Raw genomic sequence first — 22,618 nt, 5'->3', positions numbered from 1 at the left:
CCCCACTGTGGGAAAGCCAGGGCAGATGAAACCAGACATCCCCCCCCACAACACCCCCATCAGGATTGGGAAGAGAGGGCTCTACCCACCCCTCCCCTTGGGGATGGAGCCAGCTTACTCATCGGTGTCTTTTTTGCTCTCTTCAATGAAGGCAATGGATTCAGATCTAAGGCGGTTGGTCACTTCATACGTTCGAAGGGTGACCCCGAAAATATCCTCATGGTACCGGTTGTCATCCTGGAGGACAGAAACAGCCCTCAAATGCCAGCCAAAGGCAGGAGAGGGGCAGATATACTGACACCCTGGCGTGGAATGTCCTTAAAGAAGATGAGTTCTAAGCAAACAAGATGTAACCCAGTGGCTCCTGGAGGACCTCTGGCGTCCTAGACTGTGCTTCACAAAACCCTGTGTTCTCTAGGGCATGGGGTCTCACCACCCCAGTGGCAAAGAACATTTCAGTTCACATCTGAGCTGGCAAACCTTGGACAAACTTTTTGTGCAGTGTGAAGCCTGTACAACTGCACAGGACAGTGCTGCAGCTTGGTTCTGGGGGCAGGAAAAGTTGGTAGGATGGTTTCCACCTGCTTGTTATTTTCACACACCACAGGCCCTACCCATATTTAATACGTGCGCCTGCCCACCCAGCACCCAATCATCCTCCTCCCTTAACTATGGTTTGGGAGCACAGGCATCCTCTACTCTGAGCCATAAATAGGAAATTGGGAGCAGGCAGGGATGTCATCATGGTTCCTCTAACCACAGACAGGTGGGGTGAGGAAGAGGCGACAGGAATGGGCTGCTGAGCCTGTCACTCACCCTCAGCCTGCTGATGAACACGCCTGCGTCCTCTACGGAGAGTTTCCCCTGCTGGGTCATGATGCGCTGGATGGCTTTGAGGACATCGGCGGCCATGGTGACGTCCCCGCAGACATAGATGTGGCCCCCTTGCTCCTTCAGGGCTCGGTACACAGGTTCTGCTAGCTGCTCCTGCAGGATGTCCTGCACATACTTCTGCAGGGAGCAGGAAGATGCATGAGAAGGAGGTGGGTCCTGGGGAGACACTCCCCCAGGAGAGCAGAGCCCGACACAGGTGACCCTGGGGGACTGGGAGGACAGTGAGCAAGACAGGGAAAGGTGATCCCAGGGTGTGTGAAGGAGCTGCTCCCCGAGCTGGTGCTCAGCTGTGCTGAGGACCCTCCAGGGGGCCATGCGGAACACATCCCAGAGCCAGAACCTGGAGAAGCAGAGAGTGGGACACGATCGACCTGCTCCCCTGGCCAGTGGGCAGCGGTCACCCACGGGGTGTGAACACCTGTACTCCGCCAGGTGTGGGGTTCGTTACTGCGGGCATCCTATGCTGGGGTGCCAGAGCATCCCCAGGGCAAGCAGCAAGAGATGGGGGAGGGGACGGGCTGTCTGTTGACACCCGCACAAAGCCAGCTGCTACAGCAAGTGAAACGGGAGCTAAGAGAGCATGGGGCGGGCACAGGGAAGTCCAATACAGCCTCCAGGGCGGTTTGCCTTATTGGTTGAGGATGCCTTTCAGTTGTCCAGGAAACTGCCCCAGAGTGAGGTTGACATGCAGCTGGGATGTCCCAGCATGGGTGTCTTGCTTCTTAAAACACTGGTGTACTTGCACACCAGTCATCAAACAGCCGTTGCCCAGACCTGCAGAGTTCCTGCCCCACCCCAGTTGTCCAGGCCCCTTTCCTGGGACCCCTTGGGTCTCCCCCCAACATCCAGTAGGAGCACGCTCCAGTCCCATGGCCTGTGTCCATTCTGACTCGGAGTACCTCTTGTGGACTGCTGAGTGTTTTTTGTTTTTTTTTTAAATTTTTTTTTAATTATTTATTCATGATAGCAATAGAGAGAGGAGAGAGAGGCAGAGACACAGGCAGAGGGAGAAGCGGGCTCCATGCCAGGAGCTCGACGTGGGACTCGATCCCGGGACTCCGGGACCGCGCCGGGGGCCAAAGGCAGGCGCCGAACCGCTGAGCCACCCAGGGATCCCCGTTTTTTTTTTAATTCATATTTTTAAAATGTTTTTCTTTTGGTAAAATACGCATAGCATATCATTTAACATGTAACCATTTTCAGGGGAACACTTTGTGCACCACTATCTTGTGGAACCATCACCCTATCTCTTTCTAGAACTCATTCATTACCCCAAAAGGAACCTCTGTACCCACGAGCAGTCACTTCCTGTTCTCCTGTCCCCAAAGCCCCTGGTAACCACAGATCTGCTTCCTGTCCCTATAGATTTGGCTGTTCTGGATATTTCACCTAAGTGGCATCATATAACATGGGCTGTTAGATATTTTAAATCAATATTTTTATGCTTGAGCAATGTCCCGGAGGAGAATTCAGAATACATGTGGGGGTGTCTGGAGGTCGGAGGTGCATGTGTGTACAAGTGTGTGTGTGTGTGTGTGTATGTGTGTGTGTGTGTTGGGCTGGGGTGCAGGAGCTGTGAATGGGCCAAGGGTTACCTTTGGTTTGTCTGGCTCCCGGGAGTAGGCCGTGTACAGTTCTCTGAAGACCCCCTTGTTCTTGGCCTGTAGAGTCTCCTCCCTGTAGATGTGGTCTATCTTGGACTGCCGGCACCCGAACACCAGGACCATGGGGCACGGACTCATTCCTGGGGACCAGGGAGATCTCATGTCACTGACAGCTCTGATGTCCGATTTGGGGGAAGTGGCTGGTGGTGCCAGGGGAGGGGTGCTGGGAACCTGAGTTTGTGTGCCACATAGAGGCATCTGAACACTGGGACAGGTGGGTGTATGTACTTGTACACACACCCGTGTAGACACACACACACACACACACATGCACGCACCTGCACACACTGAAAGAAGTAGGTGTTCAGGTTTTAGCAGACCCCCTTTCTCTGGATCTCAATCTTTCCTTCTGCTCCCCATTCCCCTGTCCTGGCTAGTTAGCAGCCCCTACCACTGGGTAATGCCTAAAGCCCAGTCTGTGGGGCCATACTACCCGGGTTCAAATTCCAGCTTTGTGTGATGATGAGCAACTTGACTTTCTATGTGTGTATTTCCCTAGGTACAAAATAGAAGTAATAATAGCATCCACCTCCTAGGGTTACTTCAAGAAGTAAAACATTACAGCCCAGCGAATATATACAGTGAATCCTTTATCAGTGTTAGCTCTTCCACCAGAATGATTGGGCCATGGGGGCAGTTTTTTTTTTTTTTAAGTTGTTTCTCTGTCTTGTTCAATACTATCCCTTGGCACCCACAATAGTATTTGGTGTTTACTAGATACTCAATAAATCCCTGCTTAATGGATGCCACAACTGTGGGTTTCTTTCTCTCGCCTCCCAAAACTGATCTGTTGTGTCTCTCACAGCAAAGCCTGCTCTTGAATATAACCTTTGTGACAATCCCTTAAATGTACATACATTTGCTAAGGCTTAATGTTTACTCTTCTAGAGCTGTCTGAATTTTCAGATGGGTCCTATCTTAAGAAAGAAGTGTCTTCTGGGGATGGAATTTCAAGCCCTTAGAACAAGCTGTGTGGGAGATTTGTTTGGATAGGTCCTTTGAAGTATAACCATGAACCTCACCTCTGGGTCGGGTCATATTATGATCTTCCTGACCTCCCCCAGGCAGTGACGCAGTGGAGAGGGAACTCTATCATTCCTCCAGGAGGTTGAGACACAGGCAGTCTCTCCAGGTTCAGGCAGGGTGGAAATCACCTAGCTGCTGAACTGTGACCCACCTTTGTGTTGGATATCAAATTGCCGCTGCTGCCAGAAGCTTCGGAAAGGGGCGATGCCAGTGCCTGGGCCAATGAGGATACAGGGCACTTGGGGATTTCGGGGCAGGTGGAAGCTGGGTGCTCTGGACAGGAAAGAGAGAATCAGAAGGCTTGCTGAGCTCAAATCTGATCAAGGGTGGTTAGGCCTTGGGTAGACCAGATGACTGTCTTGGTGATAAGGTGGGATGGTGTTCTTCAGCTGGGTGCCCCTTATCAGAGTGCCCCTTATCAGAGTGGGAGGTCTCACAGGCTTGGGGACTTCTCAAAACAGGAGCTCCTCAGAGCCCAGCTACCACTCCAATTCCCAATTTTCCTCATTGCTGAGCTAAGCCACACAGGGCAGTGGGATTGATTTAACTCAGGGTTTCCCGATGTCAGCACTACTGACATACTTCTCTGCTGTGGGGGGTGTCCTGTGCATTGTAGGATATTGAGCAGCACCCCTGGTCTCTAACTACTAGATGCCAGGAGCACCCTCCAGCCGTGACAAACAATAATCTCTGCAGGCTTTGCCACAAGTGCTCTGAGGGGGAAAATCACCTCCTGCTGAGAAACCACTGATTCGGCCACCAATGAGATCTCCTAAATCAGGGAACAGACTTCAGTGTACACCGGGTGGTGTTAAGAGTGCAGATTCTTGGGCATGAAGCAAGTCTGGGCTCAGTATACCATATTTTTGAAGCACCACCGGGGATTCTGATGCTCATGATACATGGACCATCCTTTTTTTTATTTTTTTATTTTTTAAAGATTTTATTTATTTATTCATGAGAGACAGAGAGAGAAAGAGGCAGAGACACAGGCAGAGGGAGAAGCAGGCTCCATGCAGGGAGCCTGATGTGGGACTCGATCCCGAGACTCCAGGATCACACCCTGGGCCAAAGGCAGGCACTAAACCACTGAGCCACCCAGGGATCCCCCCATACATGGACCATCCTATGAAGATTACACTCTCAATAGCTGAGAAAAGTCACTGGTCAAGGTCACTGTTTGGTACAGAAGTCAATGGTTGACAAAGCAGGAATCTCCAGAGCCTATGAGCTCAGGTATACCCTTCATTGTGAATGATTTTTGAGTTGTAATTTTTATTTGACGGCAGTAAGAACACTTAAATGAAATCTACCCTCTTAACATTTTTAAGTGCATGATACAGTGCTGGTAATCACAGATAGGAACGTCCTTTAAAACTGAGTTTGGGGGGCCCCTGGGTGGCTTAACCGGTTAGGCGTCTGCCTTTCGCTCAGGTCATGATCTCAGGGTCCTGGGATTGAACCCCGTGTTGGGCTCCCTGCTCAGCGGGGAGCCTGCTTCTCCCTCTTCCTCTGCCGCTCCCCCTGCTCCTGCTTGTGCACGCATGTTCTGTCTTAAATAAATAAATAAATAAATAAATAAATAAATAAATAAATAAATAAATAAAAAATCTTAAAAAAAAATCCAACCAACTGAATTTGGGAGGAACAGCTCTGATGGATGGGGGACGAGGGTTTGGATCTTTCTCATCTCCAAGAAAGTGGAAACAGAGTGGCTGGTAGACAGTGGATAGTATTTCCACCAGTCTGCAGATTTCAGGAAAGCTGATGTGGCATTTTTGCCCATTGTAGATGCTACTGTTGCCCCAGCATCTAGCACAGTGCTTGCACTTGATAAATATTCATTGCACTGACCTGACTTTGACTAACGGGCTTGCTTTGCTTCTGCTGTGTTGCCCATCCCACGATCCCATTTACTTAACAGCTTGGAGGGATACAGAGTGTTGATCTTACTTCTATCTGACTCAGCCATATCTCCAGAACCCTGGAGGCTGGTCCACCCAGTCCAACTCAGGACATCAGTATGCAGATTTGGGACAACTGCTTATTTCTCTTCATTTGCCACTCACCCTCTCACGAAACATGGGACCACTTCGTCAGCCTGTATCCGGTTGAGCCAGGAGGAGCACACGCCGTGGTGAATTGGTCCTTCTCCATCTAGCAGAATAACCGAGGTGGTCTGGTGTGCCTACTCCCTGTCACTGCCCCCCCACCCCCCCCTCCAGGGCAGAAGGCTCACAGCCCCATGCCACAAGTTTCTGCCTTGGAAGTCCTTGTCTGGATCCCTTCCACTGAAGGGGAAGAGGGAATGGTATAGTTGGGGTGAGCTCACAGCTGTGAAACTGCCCAGGGTTCCTGTGGGTACCGGTGGGTAGGATTCAGACCCTGCTCACTGAAAAGGTCCAGGTCAGTGTGCTCTGGGTGGCCTCCCAGGATCCTGGTCTCAGAGCTCTCTCAGGCACTGTGCATTTTAATTGCTTTATCAGGGAGGGAAAATATAGGAGAGAAAGGGTAGGGTATCTGACTATCCTACAACCAGCGGGACTTCAGGCAGCAGAGAGCTCTGCCCTCTGAGGGATGGGTAGGCATGGCTTGTTCCAGTTGCTGCTTTGGCAGGGGTGGAGGGCTGAGGAGGGGATGAAGGTAGTAAAAGGGCTCTCAGGCTTTGGGAGTAGAGGAGGCTTTCAAGGGCATATCCTCCCTCCTTCCTAATTCTGCACAGGGTTGGCTCTGCCAAAGGGGACAGTTTGCCTGTCCTGCTTCTTCTCCTAGTTCCTGTCTTCGGGGTGGGTCACCTCCTGGGAATTTGGGATTGGGCAGTCCTGCAGAGGTCCCTGGGGGCAAATGCAGATGCCCAAGGCTCTCCCAGCACCTCTGCCTACCTCCGGTGCGATAGGAGACAATGGCCACGGTGAGGTGCACCTCATCTGGATACATGTCTGGGGAGGAGCTGATGGAATAGTAGCGGGGCTGCAGCAGCGACAGCTGGGTTAGGAGCAGGGTGGAAGGCATCTGGATGGACGGGAACTCCTCCAGCACCTCCACGATGGTGGGGTTCTTACCCCATTTCCATTCCTCGTACTCCTGTAAACCCTGTCCAAGAAGAGGGACACAGAACTTGCACCCCGCCCCTGGTACATGTCCAGTGAGGGCATCAGAACATCCAGGGATGAAGGTAAGTAGTAACGATGATACCCAGCACTTACACAGTAATGACTCCATGTTAGGTCTTAATTCTTACAATGACCTTATGAAATAAGTATGACTGTTATCCCTATTTTATAGCTGAGGAAACTGACAAATACAGAGGCTCTTTGACTTTGAGGCAGTGATTCTGGGTTTTGAATCTAGATTGGGGGCTGGCAAACTTTTTAGCTCAAAGGGTAAATGTAGCTTACTACCTGTTTTGTAGGGCTCATTAGCTAAGAGTTGTTTTTACACAGTTTAAATTGTTGAGGGAGGGATGGGGATACAAAGGAGGATACTATTTCATGGCAAAGAATGAGATATGAAATGTGAATTTCTGTGCCCACAAGTAAGATTTGATTGGAACCCAGCCACAACCACTCGGGTACTGTCTATGCTGTGGGCTTATAATGGTAGAATTTAATGGTTGTGATACAGATCTCATGGACTACGAGCCTAAAATATTTACTACCAGGCTCTTTATGGAAAACGGTTGCTGACCCCTGCTCCAGGCAGTGTAGCCCTAGGATGTGTGCTCCTAACCATCATAGGCCCTGCCATATGTAAAGGTCAAGAGAGAAGCACTATGGTGGGAGTCATGATTTGGTGGTATAGCATGCAGCCCTGTGATCTGTGAGTTTGCAGGGCTGGAGATGCATCTGCAGAGAGCATAGGTCAAGTTCAGGATGGTGAATGACAGCCCCAAAGGAACAGGTTAGGGTGTGGAGGACCAAGTTCAGGGGCTTGTGGACAGCAAAGCCCAGCTGTTACCAGGGAACGGAGGAACTCTCTGGGGCTCTGGAGTTATTTTTTCTACATCTCAGAAGCTGTTCTGGGCAGTCCCTGATTGCTTATAGGAGACTCAGATTTTGAGGAGAAAAGCATATTAAAAGTGTTCTTCAACAGATGAATGGATAAAGAAGATGTGGTCTCTATATACAATGGAATATTACCCAGCCATCAGAAAGGATGAATATCTACCATTTACATCAACGTGGATGGAACTGGAGGGTACTGAATGAAATAGGTCAATAAGAGAAAGAAAATTATCATATGGTTTTCACTCATATGTGGAATATAAGAAATAGTGAGAGGGACCCTAAGGGAAGAAGGGAAACTGAGTGGGGAAAAATTAGAGAGGAAGACAAACCATGAGAGACTTCCTTCTCTGGGAAACAAAGGGTTGTAGAAGGGGAGGAGGGTGAGGGGATGGGGTGACTGGGTGATGGGCACTAAGGAAGGCATGGGATGTGATAAGCACTGGGTGTTATACTATATGTTGGCAAATTGAATTTAAAGAAAAAAAAAACGTGCACTGTATAACACAGCTTTCCCCCATGTCCCTAAAGATCATCCTTGCTTTGTTGAGGGCATGGTATCCTTGAGAACATGCCTCCCAGGTCTCAGCCTCACTGACCTCTAGCTGTAGGTGTGCAATTAGCCAAAAGCCTCAGGAGCATTCACAGGAAAACAGGCATGGCTCACCCATGTTGGTGCTTCCTATAGCTGTGGCTGCAGTTCCAGATGCTTCCATTCATACTTCCTTCCCTCTCCTTCACTTGGGGTCAGACTTGTTGGAGGTCTGATGGTCCTCCCAGCCTTATCTGTCTCTTGCTCATTTTTCCCTCACATAGGCTGTTTCCCTTAATAGAAATCTTCACTCATTTAATCCCACCTTGGAGTTCACGCACTTCAGAAGAAATGGGCTAACACATACAGTTTATCAAATTCTACTCGAAATCATCTCATGCAAACTGCAGTCTCGGATCCCTCTTCATAGTAGGCCCCCATTAGTTAAAATTTTTTCATTAATTAAATTTTAAAATTACATTTATACATATACATTGTATATGAAGTTAAGCAATTCTGCAAAGCTTACAATGGAAATTAATGCTCCACTTCTCCAATCTGTTTTCCAACTCCCCAGAATGAACCACTTAAAACTCTTTAAATGTTCCTTTTGATGTTTGTTTTCTCATTTCTACGTACAGCTGACCCTTGAACAACATGGATTTGAACTGCGCAGGTCCACTTATTTGCAGATTGTCTTTCAACAAATATAATAGAGGACTCTAAATGAAAATTCTCTTCCTTATGAGTTTCTTAACGTTTTCTTTTCTCTAACTTACTTTATTGTAAGAATAAAACATACAAAATATGTGTTAATCGATTGTTTATATTATCTGTAAGGCTCCCGGTCAACAGTAGGCTAAATCAGTGGTTTAGTTCTGGGGGAGGTAAAAGTTATATGGATTTACTGCTGCACAGGGGGGGTCAGCACCCCTAACACCTGTGTTGTTCAGGGGCCAGCTGTACTAGGCATTCTTTGAATTAGCCTCTTCCTCTCTGCCCATCATTCGTCCCTCTCCTGGACAGCAGAAGAAAAGCTAAGCCATCCTTTGCCGGTGGCTTAATGGAGAGGAGCCCCCACTTGGAAAACTCTGGGTGGTCCTCCTGGGTAGGATTCTTACTGAGCAAGATTTTGTAGTGCCTTGGGGCAAGCAAGTCCTGGGTTTCAAAGCATAGATGGTAGAAATGTGTGATTTATTTTACCATCCGAGGGCCTCCTATATCTTGCAAGTCTCACCAACAGCTCTTCTGCATTGGGAAAGACCTCCCTCTAAAACAGGGCACTGTGGGATTCTTTATTTCTTTGCCCTCCAAGCATGGGTTCAGTTGGAGCTAACGGAAGCTCAAGAGTTCCAAAAGAAGGAGGAACAAGAGTTAGAACAGTAATTTCTACTGGGCCAGAGAACTCTGAGATTCAACAGGGCTATCCTTGTTGTGCCAAACCTTAGTTAGAATGAGGGGAGATGGTGAGGACGAACCAAAATGGACTAGCCAGTAGGGTGGCGACCAGCTGTAAACTAAAAATGGGCCACTCTTGCTCAACGCTGCCATCTGCTGGACAACTGTTGTAATAGCTGTACAGCTCTCCACTGACGGGGAGGTGAAAGGTGCCCCTGGGGCTGTAGGAGGCCAGACACCCACCTTGCTGAGGACCAGGAGACGCTGCTTCTCTTTCTCGCTGGTGGCCAGGGAGGCAAACTGTTGCAGCTGCAGTGGCGTTGGCGGCGTGGTGATGTCCAGGTAGTACTTGAAGGCCTGGAAGATGGTGCAGGGTGGGAGGCGGTGCTCATCCGTCCAGTTACTGATAACTCCTGTGGAGGTACAATGGAGGTGAGGGGTGGATCGGGGAAGGAGAGTATGAGCTCCCAGGGCTTGGGTCCAAGTCAGGAAGGCCAGATTGGGTGGCCTAGGGCAGAGGATGGGGTCAGGTGAGCCAAGCAATCCCTTGGCTTGTCACCTTCCATGTTTCACCTCCAGACCCAGAGTTCTGGGGACTGTGTGATCACCTCATGAGTGCAAGGAGCATATCCAAAATCAACTGAACAAATTAAAAATTTGAATTTTCAAAAATTAAAATATAAGGCAATATTAAAATAGCATGAGACAGTCAGTCCTCTGGCATTCAGTGCAGTGAGCCCCCCCACCGAGCATAAGCTATGAGTCTATTTTGGCTGTCTGCTCTCTAATGGTGTTGGCCTCTCCAACCTCTAAGTGGGATTCCGGCATTTAAAATTACAAACATGCCTAACACTTCGCTAGCACTTTCTATATGCCAAGTGCTATTCTCAGCACTTTATATTATTAACTCACTTAGTCCTCACAAACAATCTCAGGTGGTGGTGCTATTACTATCCCCATTTTGCAACTGAGAGAAATGGAAGCACAGAGAGGTCAAGGAAATTGCCCAAGGTCACACAGCTCACAGTGTGAAGTCAGGCATTCCTGCCCCAGACCTCGTTCTAACTACTACACTGTACTGCTTCGGTGTAATTTTCATCGGATATACAGTGTCTACTTTATCAGGGGCTCAACTCAAGAGAAAGAGTGCTGCTCCAACATGAAGGAAGAACTGGCTGGGTCAGATTTATTAATTCAAAGTGGTATGTCCCAAAGGACTTTTCAATAGGGCTTGGACCACGTGCTATTTTCACATTCTGCTCTGACCGTACTCTAGCTCCTTTGTAAAGGGGACATGTTACCATATCATGGGCCGGTCAGGTAAGGTCACTGTGGTTTCTTGTACCTGAGCCCTGAGCTCACCTGTGCCGACTGAAACGAAGCGCTGAGACCCACTTGCGTTTGAAAGTTTTTGAACAGAAAGGTCAAGGATGGTCACTGAAACAGACTGGGGCCTGGTCTAATGAGGTCAGAAACAGGGTTCAACCTTGAGTGGGCCATGGAGCTGCATATAGCTCCCCCAAGGATGAGCTATTGGTGTCCTGGCATCATGGTCACTGGCTCAGCCAGTTGGGCCAAGGTTGTCAAGCCATGAGAAAGGAGGAGTCTTCAGTCTCCTAAGTTGGAGGTGACAGAGACCCACTCTCTCGCCTGGACTGGATATTGGGAAGAAGGATGGGTCTCCTCTTCCTCAGACACCCACTGCCTCCAGAACTCCCTGGAGAACGGGAGGGCTCTTAGGAGGGGCCAGGTGGGGTGCCTGGTCTGCCTGCCCGCCCACCCGTAGTTAGTTAGTTACCCAGAGCCGTGTTGCGCTCCTCCAGTAGCTCCACCTTCACCAGCTGGTTGACGGGGGGTGCATCCTCCAGCCGCTCGATCAGAGCATTCACAAGGTCCTCGCGGTTGCCAGGGAAGACACCCAGGTGGTCCCCAGGTTGGTACTGCAGCTCCTGATTCCCATTGGTGTGCAGACGCACGAAGATGGTTGATCGGCTGGAGGGAAAGGGGGATAGTCGGCTAAGAGTCACCAGCTACTGCCTCCTCTCTTTGCTCCTTTGTGTCTCCGTGTGGCTGCATTTCTCTCTTTTCATTCTTTGTGGGACCCTGGCCAATGAGACCTCTGCCCCCATCGTTCCACACCATGGCCTTTAGCATGATCACCCATGAACTCTTCAGTGCAAATCCAATGGCAAGTTCCAAGTGCTCATCCTGGTCAAGGAAGCAGCACTGGACACAGCTGCTCACTTCCTCTTTCTCCACTCTCTTCTTCCAGGTTCTAGCACCCCAGGCTCTCCTGATCTTCTTTCTCTTGGTGGTCCCTTCCCATCTCCCCAGACTCTGGGCATTAGAGTAATCAGGGTTCAGTCCTCAGATTCCTTTTTTCTTTCTTTCTTTCTTTCTTTCTTTCTTTCTTTCTTTCTTTCTTTCTTTCTTTCTTTCAAGATTTTATTTATTTATTCATGAGAGACCCACAGAGAGAGAGGCAGAGACATAGGCAGAGATGTAGGCAATGGGAGAAGCAGGCTCCCTGCTGGGAGCCCTATGTGGGACTCAATCAATCCCAGGACCCCGGGATCATGACCTGGGCCACAGGCAGACACTCAATCACTGAGCCACCCAGACATCCCAGATTCCTTGCTTTTCTATTTTCCTGAACCTGCCTTTTTCCATAGCACTTACGGGCGTCTGCCCTCTTGAACAGTTTACATCATCATGTGGTTTATGGTTTATGGAAAATGCCTTTCCCCGCCTACCAGCCCCATCCAAGCTTCCAGGACAATGTATACTCCAGAGGGCAAGGGATCTGTCTCTTTTGTCCACTTCTCTATTCCTGGCAAGTAGGACAGTGCATGGTACACAGCAGGTACTCAAGAAATATTTATTGGATGAAGGAACCTCAGACTCCTAGGGTTAACTGCTTGCCAGAACAACCTCTGTTCTCAGTACCAACTGGGGTTCTCCCAGGAATCACTATCCAATTGGAGCCAAGGTAGTGGAGTCCCCAGTCTGTGTGATGCCATCTCTCCTGGGAATCCCAAGCTCCACCCCACTCTAGTGTGTGTGTGTGTGTGTGTGTGTGTGTGTGTGTGTGTGTAGGGTGGGGGAAGGGTCCTCATATTACTGTGTAAAGAGAAACACATTTGGTATTGGTTGTGCACAAATACCAATATAAATTTGAAAGATCTAAGGAGAAAACACACAGGAACTTATTTATGTCCTGCCAAGTCCTCCTCTTTCCCACTGGTTATTGTATTTTCAGGGCAAGAAGCCTTTGCTAAGTGAAGGCTTCAAGAATGAATTCTTGGACTCTGATCATTCTAGTCCTTTAAATGGAATGGATCTACTGCATTTTCCACAATACCTGAGAACTTGGGGACTGATTATATTTTGGTAAATCAGATTCTTTGTCCTCTTTGGGTTCCATCTTCATTTCTTTTTTTTTTAAAGATTTATTTATTCATAAGAGATATAGACAGAGAGGCAGAGACACAGGCAGAGGGAGAAGCAGGCTCCATGCAAGGAGCCCCATGTGGGACATGATCCTAGGACCCAGGGATCATGCCCTAAGCTGAGGGCAGATGCTCAACCGCTGAGGCACCCAGGTGTACCGTGCATTTCTTTTCTTTTTTAAAGATTTTATTTATTTTAGAGAGAGAGAGAGAGAGAGAGAGAGAGAACATGCGCACATGCTCATACAAGCAGGAAGAGGGGCAGAGAGAGGGAGAAGCAGACTCCTTGCTGACCAGGGAGCCTGATGTGGGGTTTGATCCCAGGACCCTGATATCATGACCTGAGCCAAAGGCAGATGCTTAGCTGACTGAGCCACCCAAGTGCCCCCCCATCTGCATTTCAGATCTGCTTTTCTTCATTGCCAATTGGTTCTCAGTAGAGACACTTCATATTCAACACAAAGTTTCTACATTCTCCATGGTATGTAAATCAACACTTGAATAGATCAATGGGACTCGCTATATAAAGGAGTCTCTGGCACACCCAAGAACCCTTTTGTGCTACAAATAGCCACCGTTATTAAAAATAGTTGTGCTGGCACATTTAATTTTTTGCAAGTATTTTCTTGAAGCAAGGCACCCCTGTCCTTAGCACAGTGGCGGGAAATTGGTGGCAGAGATTGTGAAGGGTGTTGTCAGGATCTGGGGCCCCATTCTCCTTTCCTGGACAGATTTTGCTGCCTCTTGGGCCACTAATCTTGTCAGTTATACGGATTTGCATGACTGATTCTGCTCTGAGCTCATTGGTTTCCTGGAGAGCAAAGACAACCATCGCCTCCTGCCAGCTCCAGGATGGGAATTAGCCAGCAGGCGGAGCTGTGGGGCCGCTAATTTCGGAGCCTCCTGCACCAACCACAGGAAGCCTTTCAAAGGCCCCCAAATCAATTCCCACTTTCTCCCAGATCATCACGATTTCTTTCAGAAGTATATTTGCCTACGTTCTTCTGGCCGGTACAAAATAGAAACGCGGAGGACCTGAACTTGCTGAGTTGGCTCACGCTCACAGGCACTTCCCCCAAGTCCTCTTGAATGTGACACAAGGTGGTCAGGAAGACAAGGGGCAGGAATACGAGGCAGCTGGCAGGTTAGCTAGGTGGCCCAGGCTCTGCTAGTGCTGGGAATTAAACCAGGGGGACTCTGCAAGCCTCTGATCAGACATGGCTTGCTGAGAACCCCAGCGCTGAATGGCTTTGTGGCCTCAGGACACCCTAATGGGCTGGTCTTTGAAGCTTTGTGGGGGAAACCAAATTCCCCTCTACCTTCTCTTGGTAGCACTAACCTAGAGACAAGGGCAGTCATCTGGGGGCCTCTCCATCCCCTCCTCCAGACTCCAGAAGCATAACACACACACACAGACACATACACACACACAGGCATGTATGCTTGGCAGTGGTTCAATGACAGGTTCACAGATGAAACAACAGTCTGCTAATGTCTGGCATCAAATAATAAAAAAAAGGCTAATGTTCATTCTTTAATGAAAAGAATAAACATTGTAAGTTTCATTCATTCAGCAAATTTGTACTGAGTGTTGGGCACTATTCTAGGCACTGGTGAGACACTGATGGGTCTGGGGTCTCATTCTCACAGAATGTCCTATTCTCATTGAGAAGCAACTTAAAAGGTCCCAGAGGAGTTGGTGATGTGGATGGGTGGGTGGTGATGGGCTAGGGCCAGTGGGCTGAGCGACCATCAGATAGGATGGTCCAGGAGACCTCTGTGGTGATGTGATACTTGAGCAGAGAGAGAAAGGGGACATGCAAAGATCTGTTTGGGAAGAGTGTTTGCATGTGCAAAAGCCCTGGGGTAGGAAAATGTGTGGCATGTTTTGGAGAAGGGAAAGAAGGCTGGAGTGTTTGGAGAGTGGTCAACATAGATGTGGGGGTAGGAGAAGGAGCTCAGAGAGCTGGGAAGAGGCCAGATCATGAGGGCTTCATCATGACCTGTAACAGCAAGAAATTTGGAGGTCTCCTTAATCCAGTGGGAAGCCACTGAAGGGTGTGATGCTATGCAGTGATAGGATTCAATTTCTGTTTTTCAAAGATTAGTCTGGCTGCTGTTTGGAAATGGATCTTTGAGAGAGAAGCCAAGAAACAAGGAGACAAGTTAGCATCTACTGTAGTCACTCATACCGTTGATGCACATGGCTTTGCTCAAGATGGTAGCTATAGGTCTGTGATGAAGTTGAAAGTCAAGTCCCATAGGACCAGCTGAGGGTTGGATGTGCAGTGTAAGGGAGGGAGAGGAGGCAAAGAGGACTCTTGAGTTTTTGGCTTAAGCCAAATGTTGCTGTTCTCTGTCGAAATGGGGAAGGCTGGAGAAAAGGAACTTCACCCAAGGAGCAATGAGAATCAAGAGCCCCCCCCCCCAAGAACCTTCCATTGTGATATCCCACCACCTCCACAATGCCCCAGCACTTGGGTCCCCCTCTGCATCTTTGCTCCTGCCAGCCTCTGTCTACATGTTCCTCCCCTGTTCTCATTCCCTTTCCAAAGCTTGCCCTGTGCTTCCCCTCCCCCTTCTGACATCTAGGACTTATGATCACCACACCCACTACCCATTACCAATCCATTATACTCTGGTCTGTATTGTTTGTGAATTGGTGTACCTAGAAAATGTACTTCCTGGCCAGGCAGCAACTGTGGTCACTTTTCTCTTTAGATGTACAAGGATCACCCTCAGAAGGCTGTTTACTTCCTCTTAAGCACTTTGCTTGCAATTAAGGGCCTGGGAGGTGGGGAGTATTTTGTGATATCTCACTTATGGCCTCTTGGCCCAAACAGTCTGACTTTTGGCTGACTTGGGCAGGGGAAAATGAGAGAGAGTATCATGTTGTTGTTGTTGTTTTTTTTTTTTACTTGATTATCCCTTAAAACAAACCAACAACTTATAAAGCTGGAGACAGTAGTAAGCCTGAAAATAGGTTGTGCTAAACAGAGTGTGCTTCTAAAGAGAGAGAAAGAGATCTACATACAATTTGATCCTTTTTGTGCTAATTCATGACTGATTTTAATACTAGGTTCTAGTTCCTAACCTTGCTGAAATATTCTCTTGTAAATCACTCAATATAGAGTCAGCTGCCATTTCCAGAGGTGAGTGGGGGTTATTCTGGGATTTGGTCCAACTTAGCATCAGAACATTTGCAGAGGACCTTGCTTTTTATGTACTATGGTTTAGGGAGTAATTTCTGTGATTTGGTCTTTCACAGTTTGTCGCTAAAGGAAATTTCCAATGGATTCTTAATCTCTTTTCTTCCATGCTACTGAAGTCATCCCTTTCTATAGGGCAGAAATGGGAAGTAGGGGTGCATATTTCAGACACAGAGTCCCTCTCTTTATCAGAGATCCCTATGCTCCAAATGTTGCATTTAACTAATTATTCAAAGGGATTAATTTCCTAATCCATTTCTTTAATGTTTGGGGATCTAAGAGAGTACATGAGAGCCTGGGGGCTTTGTCCTGTTGATAATTCTATCAAAGGTTTGAAGTCCATGTAGAAAGCATGCACACTAAATTTGCAGGTGTTTGAAGCTGGGACGGATAAGGAAGAGTAACGAGAAAGTTTTGTGCACCTCATCTTTAATACAGCAGCCTTGCAATGCTTTTGACGCCACCTGTGTAGCCATTCGGCATACTGACTTTGGAGTCGGAGAACCGAGTCTATGTGACCTTGAAAAAGTCACTTGCATTCTCTAATTGTCGTTTTTCATGTTTAAAACATCAATCATGGGGCACCTGGATAGCTTAGTCAGTTAAGCATCCAACTCTTGATTTTGGCTCAGGTCATGATTTCAGGGGCTGTGGGATCAAGCCCCACACTGGGCTCCACACTCAGTAGGGAGTCTGCTGGAGATTATTTCCCTCTCCCTCTATGCCCCTCCCCCCTAAAATACATAAATAAATCTTTAAAAAAATAAATAAAATGTTGATGATAGTGGTATCTACTTCCTGGGCTGGTCAAGAGTTCTGGGAGATCCTGCACAGAGGGGATTTGAAACAGTACTTGGCATACAGAAAGCACTAGATAAACATCAGCAATCCGTGTAGCCACTATTCTCATCTTACATAAGGAGACAAGGGCTCAGAGGACCTGAGTGACTTGCCCATGGTCACACAGCTGGTGTGCAGCAGAGCTGGGGTCAGAACCCAGAGTTGTCCAGTTCATGAGCCCACTCTGTGTACTAAAGAATGGAAATTTCAAAAGATCGTCGTGGGCTGTAGCTGAAAAGTGAAAAAAAAAAAAAGAGATGCCATTCCATAGGGACCAATGCAAAGGACTTCATTAAAGCCAAAAATACTATTTACACAAGTTGAGGGATAGACAGACCTGGCTCAATCATCTTGAAAATAGCAGCAAGCGTGTAAGCTTAATGGGAGTGTGGCATGGCTGCCAGGACAATGCCTGCCATGTTGGTGGCATCAGTGAGTCTTGCTTAGGTTGGAGGGTGGCTAAAATAGCCTCAGTGCATGTGGCAGCTATGACCAGTCCTCCACGGTGCTGTGACCAGGTCTGAGAATGACAATTCCAGCAGGACAGAGTGTGTCCTTGTACTAAAGTGAAGAGCTTGGGAAACCGGGTCTTAGGAAGAGCAATTTGAAGGGATCAAAACCCAGGAGACATTGGTCAGTATCCTTGGCTATCAACAGGTCTCTCATTTGGAAGAACTGAGTTTGTTTTGAGCGTCACCAGAGATCAATATGAGGTGCTAGGAAGATGCCCTTTGGTTGTAGCAATATAAGATAATTTCTAACAATTAGGACTTTGAAACACAGAGTGGGTTGTTCTGTGAGGTAATGAACCTCCCATCATCCCAAAGGAATTTAAGCAGAGCCTGGGTGGCTAGTTTTCAAGATTCTATAGAATCACCCACAGGGAGGAAATGTTCTCTGACTAGCATGCTCTGGTATGATGAACATTAGCAATTTGACAAGGGGGTGGTCTATATTCAAAATTCCTCATAAACCCCTTCCCTTTCTGCTTTCCATGATGATTATCAGCATCTCTTCTCTTGGTCCCTCTAGGTCAGAGAGCAGCAAAGAGGAAGCAGGAAAACCTCCATGCTACAAAGCAGCAAGGCGAGCTCAATGGCATTTGGAATGGTAATGGGATGCCAGTCCTGCGAGTCAACCAGGGCTCCTCCCTGATTGTGGGTGGCATCTGGAGAACAGAGGAGTAACCCCGAACCAACCAAGGTGCTCCTACCTGGATTTAGGGCTCTGAAGGTTTTGACGGCTGAGGAGTCGAGCGGCTGAGACCCGCTTTTTGTGGACGTTGGATAGACCTGCGGGGAGAAACACAACAGGCTCCCTGAGATGGGGTTAAACCGTGGTCAGTGCAAACCTTCCAGCTTCTACTGACCCTGTCTTCACACTTCCACTGTCCTCTGGAGTGAAGTGAGGAGAGGAAAGAAAAGACATTGGGGTGGGGGGTGCTGTGGATAATGCAGAAGCAGCAGCAAAGCTGGTAAAGCTGAGTTGAGAAGAAGAGTTTCAGGGTAACATGCCACCCTGCTGGAGGGAGAAACATCCGGGCACAGGTTGACGGGGCATAGGGCCCTGGAAGCATATTTATTTTCAGAGGACTGTGGTCAAGGGAGACATAAGCAATGAAACCCACCTTCTCTCAGTACCTGTCAGGGAGGTGAGGGCTCCTGTCTTTCCTTCCCCTCCCAGCTCCACCCCCTTCACTATCCTGCATGCCTCCCCAGGAAGGTGGTGAGAGGTACCCTGTGTAAGTTCTGGAGCTTCGGCCACATAGGTGAGGCGGAACTTGTTTCTCTTCCAGCTGCGGTCATTGCTGATGAGGGAGTTGTTGGCCTTTTCAATGTTGACATCATCTCCCACGCAGAACACATCACAGGCTGCCTGTGGCACACGCAGGGCTTTCAGTGGGTGACCTCTTTCAGTCAAGAGGGACTTTCCACCAACAGCTTCAAGTCATGGCATGTATTCCTCCATCCATCCATTCATCCACCCATCTGTCCGTTCATCCCTCCAACCCTCCATCTACCTGCCCTCCTACCCTTCTTCCTTCCCTCCAACTCTCCTTCCTTTCTTCCTCTTTCTTTTCTTCCCTTCTTCCTTCATCCCTCCTTCCATCTGTTCATCCATCCTTTCTTCTCTCCATCTATCCATCCTTCCTTCTTTCCTTCCTTCCATACTTATATCCACTCGCCTACTCATCCACCCATCTATACATCCCATTACCTACCTGCCAGCCACTCATCCATCAGTCTATCTACTAATCCATCCTATGCTTTTTGAATGCCTTTGATGTGCTGGACATATCATATTTACTAAGTAACGACTTTAGGATTTAACCTCTATTTAATATGTAACTTTTATGTCATTTATTCCTAAAACTAGTATTTGTAGAGGCCTAACATTAAACAAGAAAATAAATACCTTAGGGGCACCTGGGTGGCTCAGTTGGTTAAGCGTCTGTCTTCAGGTCAGGTTGTAATTTCAGGATCCTGGGATCAAGCCCCACCTTGGGCTCCCTGCTCACTGGGGAGGTGGCTTCTTTCTCTCCCCCTACCCTTCCCCCCTGCTCATGCTCTCTTTCTCTCTCCCTCTCCCTCAAAGAAATAAATAAAAAGTTTTAAAAATTAAAATCTTGGGCAGCCCAGGTGGCTCAGCGGTTTAGTGCCGTCTTCAGCCCAGGGCGTGATCCTGGAGACCCCAGATCGAGTTCCGCGTTGGGCTCCCTGCATGGAGCCTGCTTTGCCCTCTGCCTGTGTTTCTGCCTCTCTCTCTCTCTCTCTCTCTCTGTCTCTCATTAATAAATAAAATCTTTTTAAAAAATTAAAATCTTAAAAAAGAGAAAAGAAACACCTTAGAACTTATCTTCCTCTAAAGATTCAATTACTTAAAAATTTTTTTTATTTAAAAAAATAAATTTTTTTAAATAAATTCAATTTGCCAACATATAGTATAATACCCAGTGCTCATCTCATTGTGTGCCCTCCTTAGTCACCTAGTTACCCTATCCTCCTACCCACCTCCCCTTCTATAACCCAATTACCTTAAAAGCAGAACATACTGAATGTTTGAACACCTATGAAATTTTCTTATGTTTTTCTTTTGCAAGTGCCTAAGTTCTCTGACTTTAATAGTCCTAAGAATTATTATTTGGAATTCAAGTTTTGGGATAAAAGCCATGGATAATTCAAGAGTTTTAAAAATTATTTATTTATTTGAGAGAGAGAGAGCAAAAGAGAGAGTGAGCACACGAACAAGGGGGGAGGGGCAGAGGGAGAAGGAGCGAGAGAATCTCAAGCAGACTCTGTGCTGAGCATGGCGCCTGATGTGGGGCTCGATCCCACAACCCTAAGATCATGACCTGAACCAAAACCAAGGGTGGGATGCTTAACTGACTGACCCACCTAGCAATGACCTAGGTGCCCCAATTCAAGAGGTTTTTAAGGGGAGCTTTAACCATTTCTTTGGCCTTATGTTGATTTTCAGACCACTGTGGTGACCATCAATCTATCAACTGATGGATGGTTAAACAAAATATGATATATACATACAATGGAATATTATTTGGCCATAAAAAGCAATGAAGTGCTGATATATACTATAACGTGGATGACCTTGAAAACAAGATGCTAAGTGAAATGAGCCAGTTTCAAAAGACCACATACTATGATTTCATTCATACAAAATATCCAGAATAGACGCATTTACAGAGACAGAAAGTAGATTAGTGGTTGCCAAGACTGGGAGTTTGGTGGGAGAATGGGGGCTGGTGATAGCTGAAGGGCATGGTGGCTTGTAACAGGCCCTGTTTCTAGGGTACTCAATTAAATTGGCTGATGGAAGTCAAGAACCACAGTGATCTCAAGATAACAAAAGCCAAGTTATCTCAATTTTACCTTGTCTAGGAAGAAATGCAGAAACAGGTTTGTGGACACAGCCTTCCTCCACAGATATCTGTATAGCTCAAGGGCCTCAGTTTCCCCTTTTTTTCCTTATCTGCATTTGCATGAGGGATGGAAAGTGCCAACTGAGTGATAGGAGGTTGTAAAATGCCCTTTCTCCTATGGCTGCTAAAGAGAATGCATTCTGGCATGGAGGAAGAAGCAGGGAAAGGTAAGGGGTCAGGACTCATGGCTTTTCATTTCTCCTAGGATGGCTAATCGAATCATATCCCACATACAGATAGAAAGTCATTATTAGCATGTTCTATGATAGGAATATTCTGTGCTGTTTTCTGTGGTGACCACTAGCTACTTGTGGTACATGAAATTCACAGCCAAGGAATGGGATTTTTAATAGGATCTAATTAATATGGGTATTAAATAGAATTAAAAATATAATTATTAAATTTTTTTATATTACTTGTGGTATATTAAATACATATTTAGTAATTTTATGTAATATAAATTATTGATATTGGGCAGCCCGGGTGGCTCAGCAGTTTAGCGCCGCCTTCAGCCCAGGGTGTGATCCTGGAGACCCAGGATGGAGTCCCATGACAGGCTCCCTGCATGGAGCCTGCTTCTCCGAACTCTGCCTGTGTCTCTGCCTCTCTCTCTCCTCTCTGTGTATTCTCATGAATAAACAAATAAAATCTTTAAAAATATATATAAATTATTGATATTAACTACTAATCATAATAATTATTAATCTTAATAATTAGTATTACTTATTTCTATGTATGTATGCACAGAAAATTTTCTTTTATTTTTTATTTTTATTTTATTTTAATTTTTATTTTTTTATGATAGTCACAGAGAGAGAGAGAGAGAGAGAGAGAGAGAGGCAGAGACACAGGCAGAGGGAGAAGCAGGCTCCATGCACCGGGAGCCTGACGTGGGATTCGATCCCGGGTCTCCAGGATTGCGCCCTGGGCCAAAGGCAGGCGCCAAACCGCTGCGCCACCCAGGGATCCCTTCTTTTATTTTTTTAAAAGATTTTTATTAATTTGAGAGAGAGAGAGAGAGAGAGAGAGAGAGAGAGCATGGGTGGGGTGAGGGGGCAGAGGGAGAAGCTGAGCAGGGAGCCCAAAGTGGGGCTCAATCTTGGGACTCTGGGATCATGACCTGAGGGGAAGGCAGAGGCTTAAACTACTGAAATACCCAGGTGCCCTAGAAATTTTCCATGTAATATATAATTCATCATTTGAAAATGTACAGTTCCATGGTTTTTAGTGTATTTACAAAGTTGTGCAACCACCACTGCTATCCAGTTCTGGAACATTCTCATTCCCCCAGAAGTAACCCTCTATCCATTAGCAATCATTCCCATTTTCCACTTCTCCAGACCCCTGGCAATCACAAATCTAATCTCTGTATGGATTTGCCTATTCTGGACATTTCCTATAGATGGAAACATAGACCTTTTGTGCTGGGCTTCTTTCATTCTTCATGTTTGTGAGGCTGATTCATGGTGTAGCTGGTGTCATTGGTTCATCCTTTTCATGGCTGAGTAATATTCCATTGTCTAGACATAACATATTCACTTATCCATTCATCCTATTAAATGTGCATTCATTTACATTTACATTTAAATAGCACATGGGACTAGTGGCCCCTGTATTGGTTAACAGAGATCTAGTACAGGAGGGAGAAGCTTGTCAAAGTAGACA

General features: G+C 47.1%; 1 protein-coding gene across 1 annotated transcript in view; it reads right to left on the bottom strand.

Annotated features, from left to right (window-relative positions):
* NOS1 (nitric oxide synthase 1) overlaps positions 1–22,618 on the bottom strand; it is a 90,064-nt gene that overhangs the window by 6,799 nt on the left and 60,647 nt on the right. The window contains exons 19-28 of the mRNA XM_055323363.1: positions 18,753–18,891; positions 18,230–18,308; positions 11,317–11,510; positions 9,762–9,931; positions 6,467–6,677; positions 5,654–5,741; positions 3,736–3,857; positions 2,490–2,638; positions 817–1,011; positions 119–237 (exon numbers count right to left, since the gene is read on the bottom strand). Coding sequence (XP_055179338.1) covers positions 119–237; positions 817–1,011; positions 2,490–2,638; positions 3,736–3,857; positions 5,654–5,741; positions 6,467–6,677; positions 9,762–9,931; positions 11,317–11,510; positions 18,230–18,308; positions 18,753–18,891 — 1,466 coding nt within the window. The remainder of the gene's footprint in view (positions 1–118; positions 238–816; positions 1,012–2,489; positions 2,639–3,735; positions 3,858–5,653; positions 5,742–6,466; positions 6,678–9,761; positions 9,932–11,316; positions 11,511–18,229; positions 18,309–18,752; positions 18,892–22,618) is intronic.

The sequence above is a fragment of the Nyctereutes procyonoides genome, unplaced genomic scaffold, assembly GCF_905146905.1.
Source record: "Nyctereutes procyonoides isolate TBG_1078 unplaced genomic scaffold, NYPRO_anot_genome, whole genome shotgun sequence".
In the NCBI taxonomy this organism is placed as follows: domain Eukaryota; kingdom Metazoa; phylum Chordata; class Mammalia; order Carnivora; family Canidae; genus Nyctereutes; species Nyctereutes procyonoides.
The sequence above is the reverse complement of the archived record's forward strand: the minus strand, read 5'-3'. Positions and strand labels throughout refer to the sequence as shown.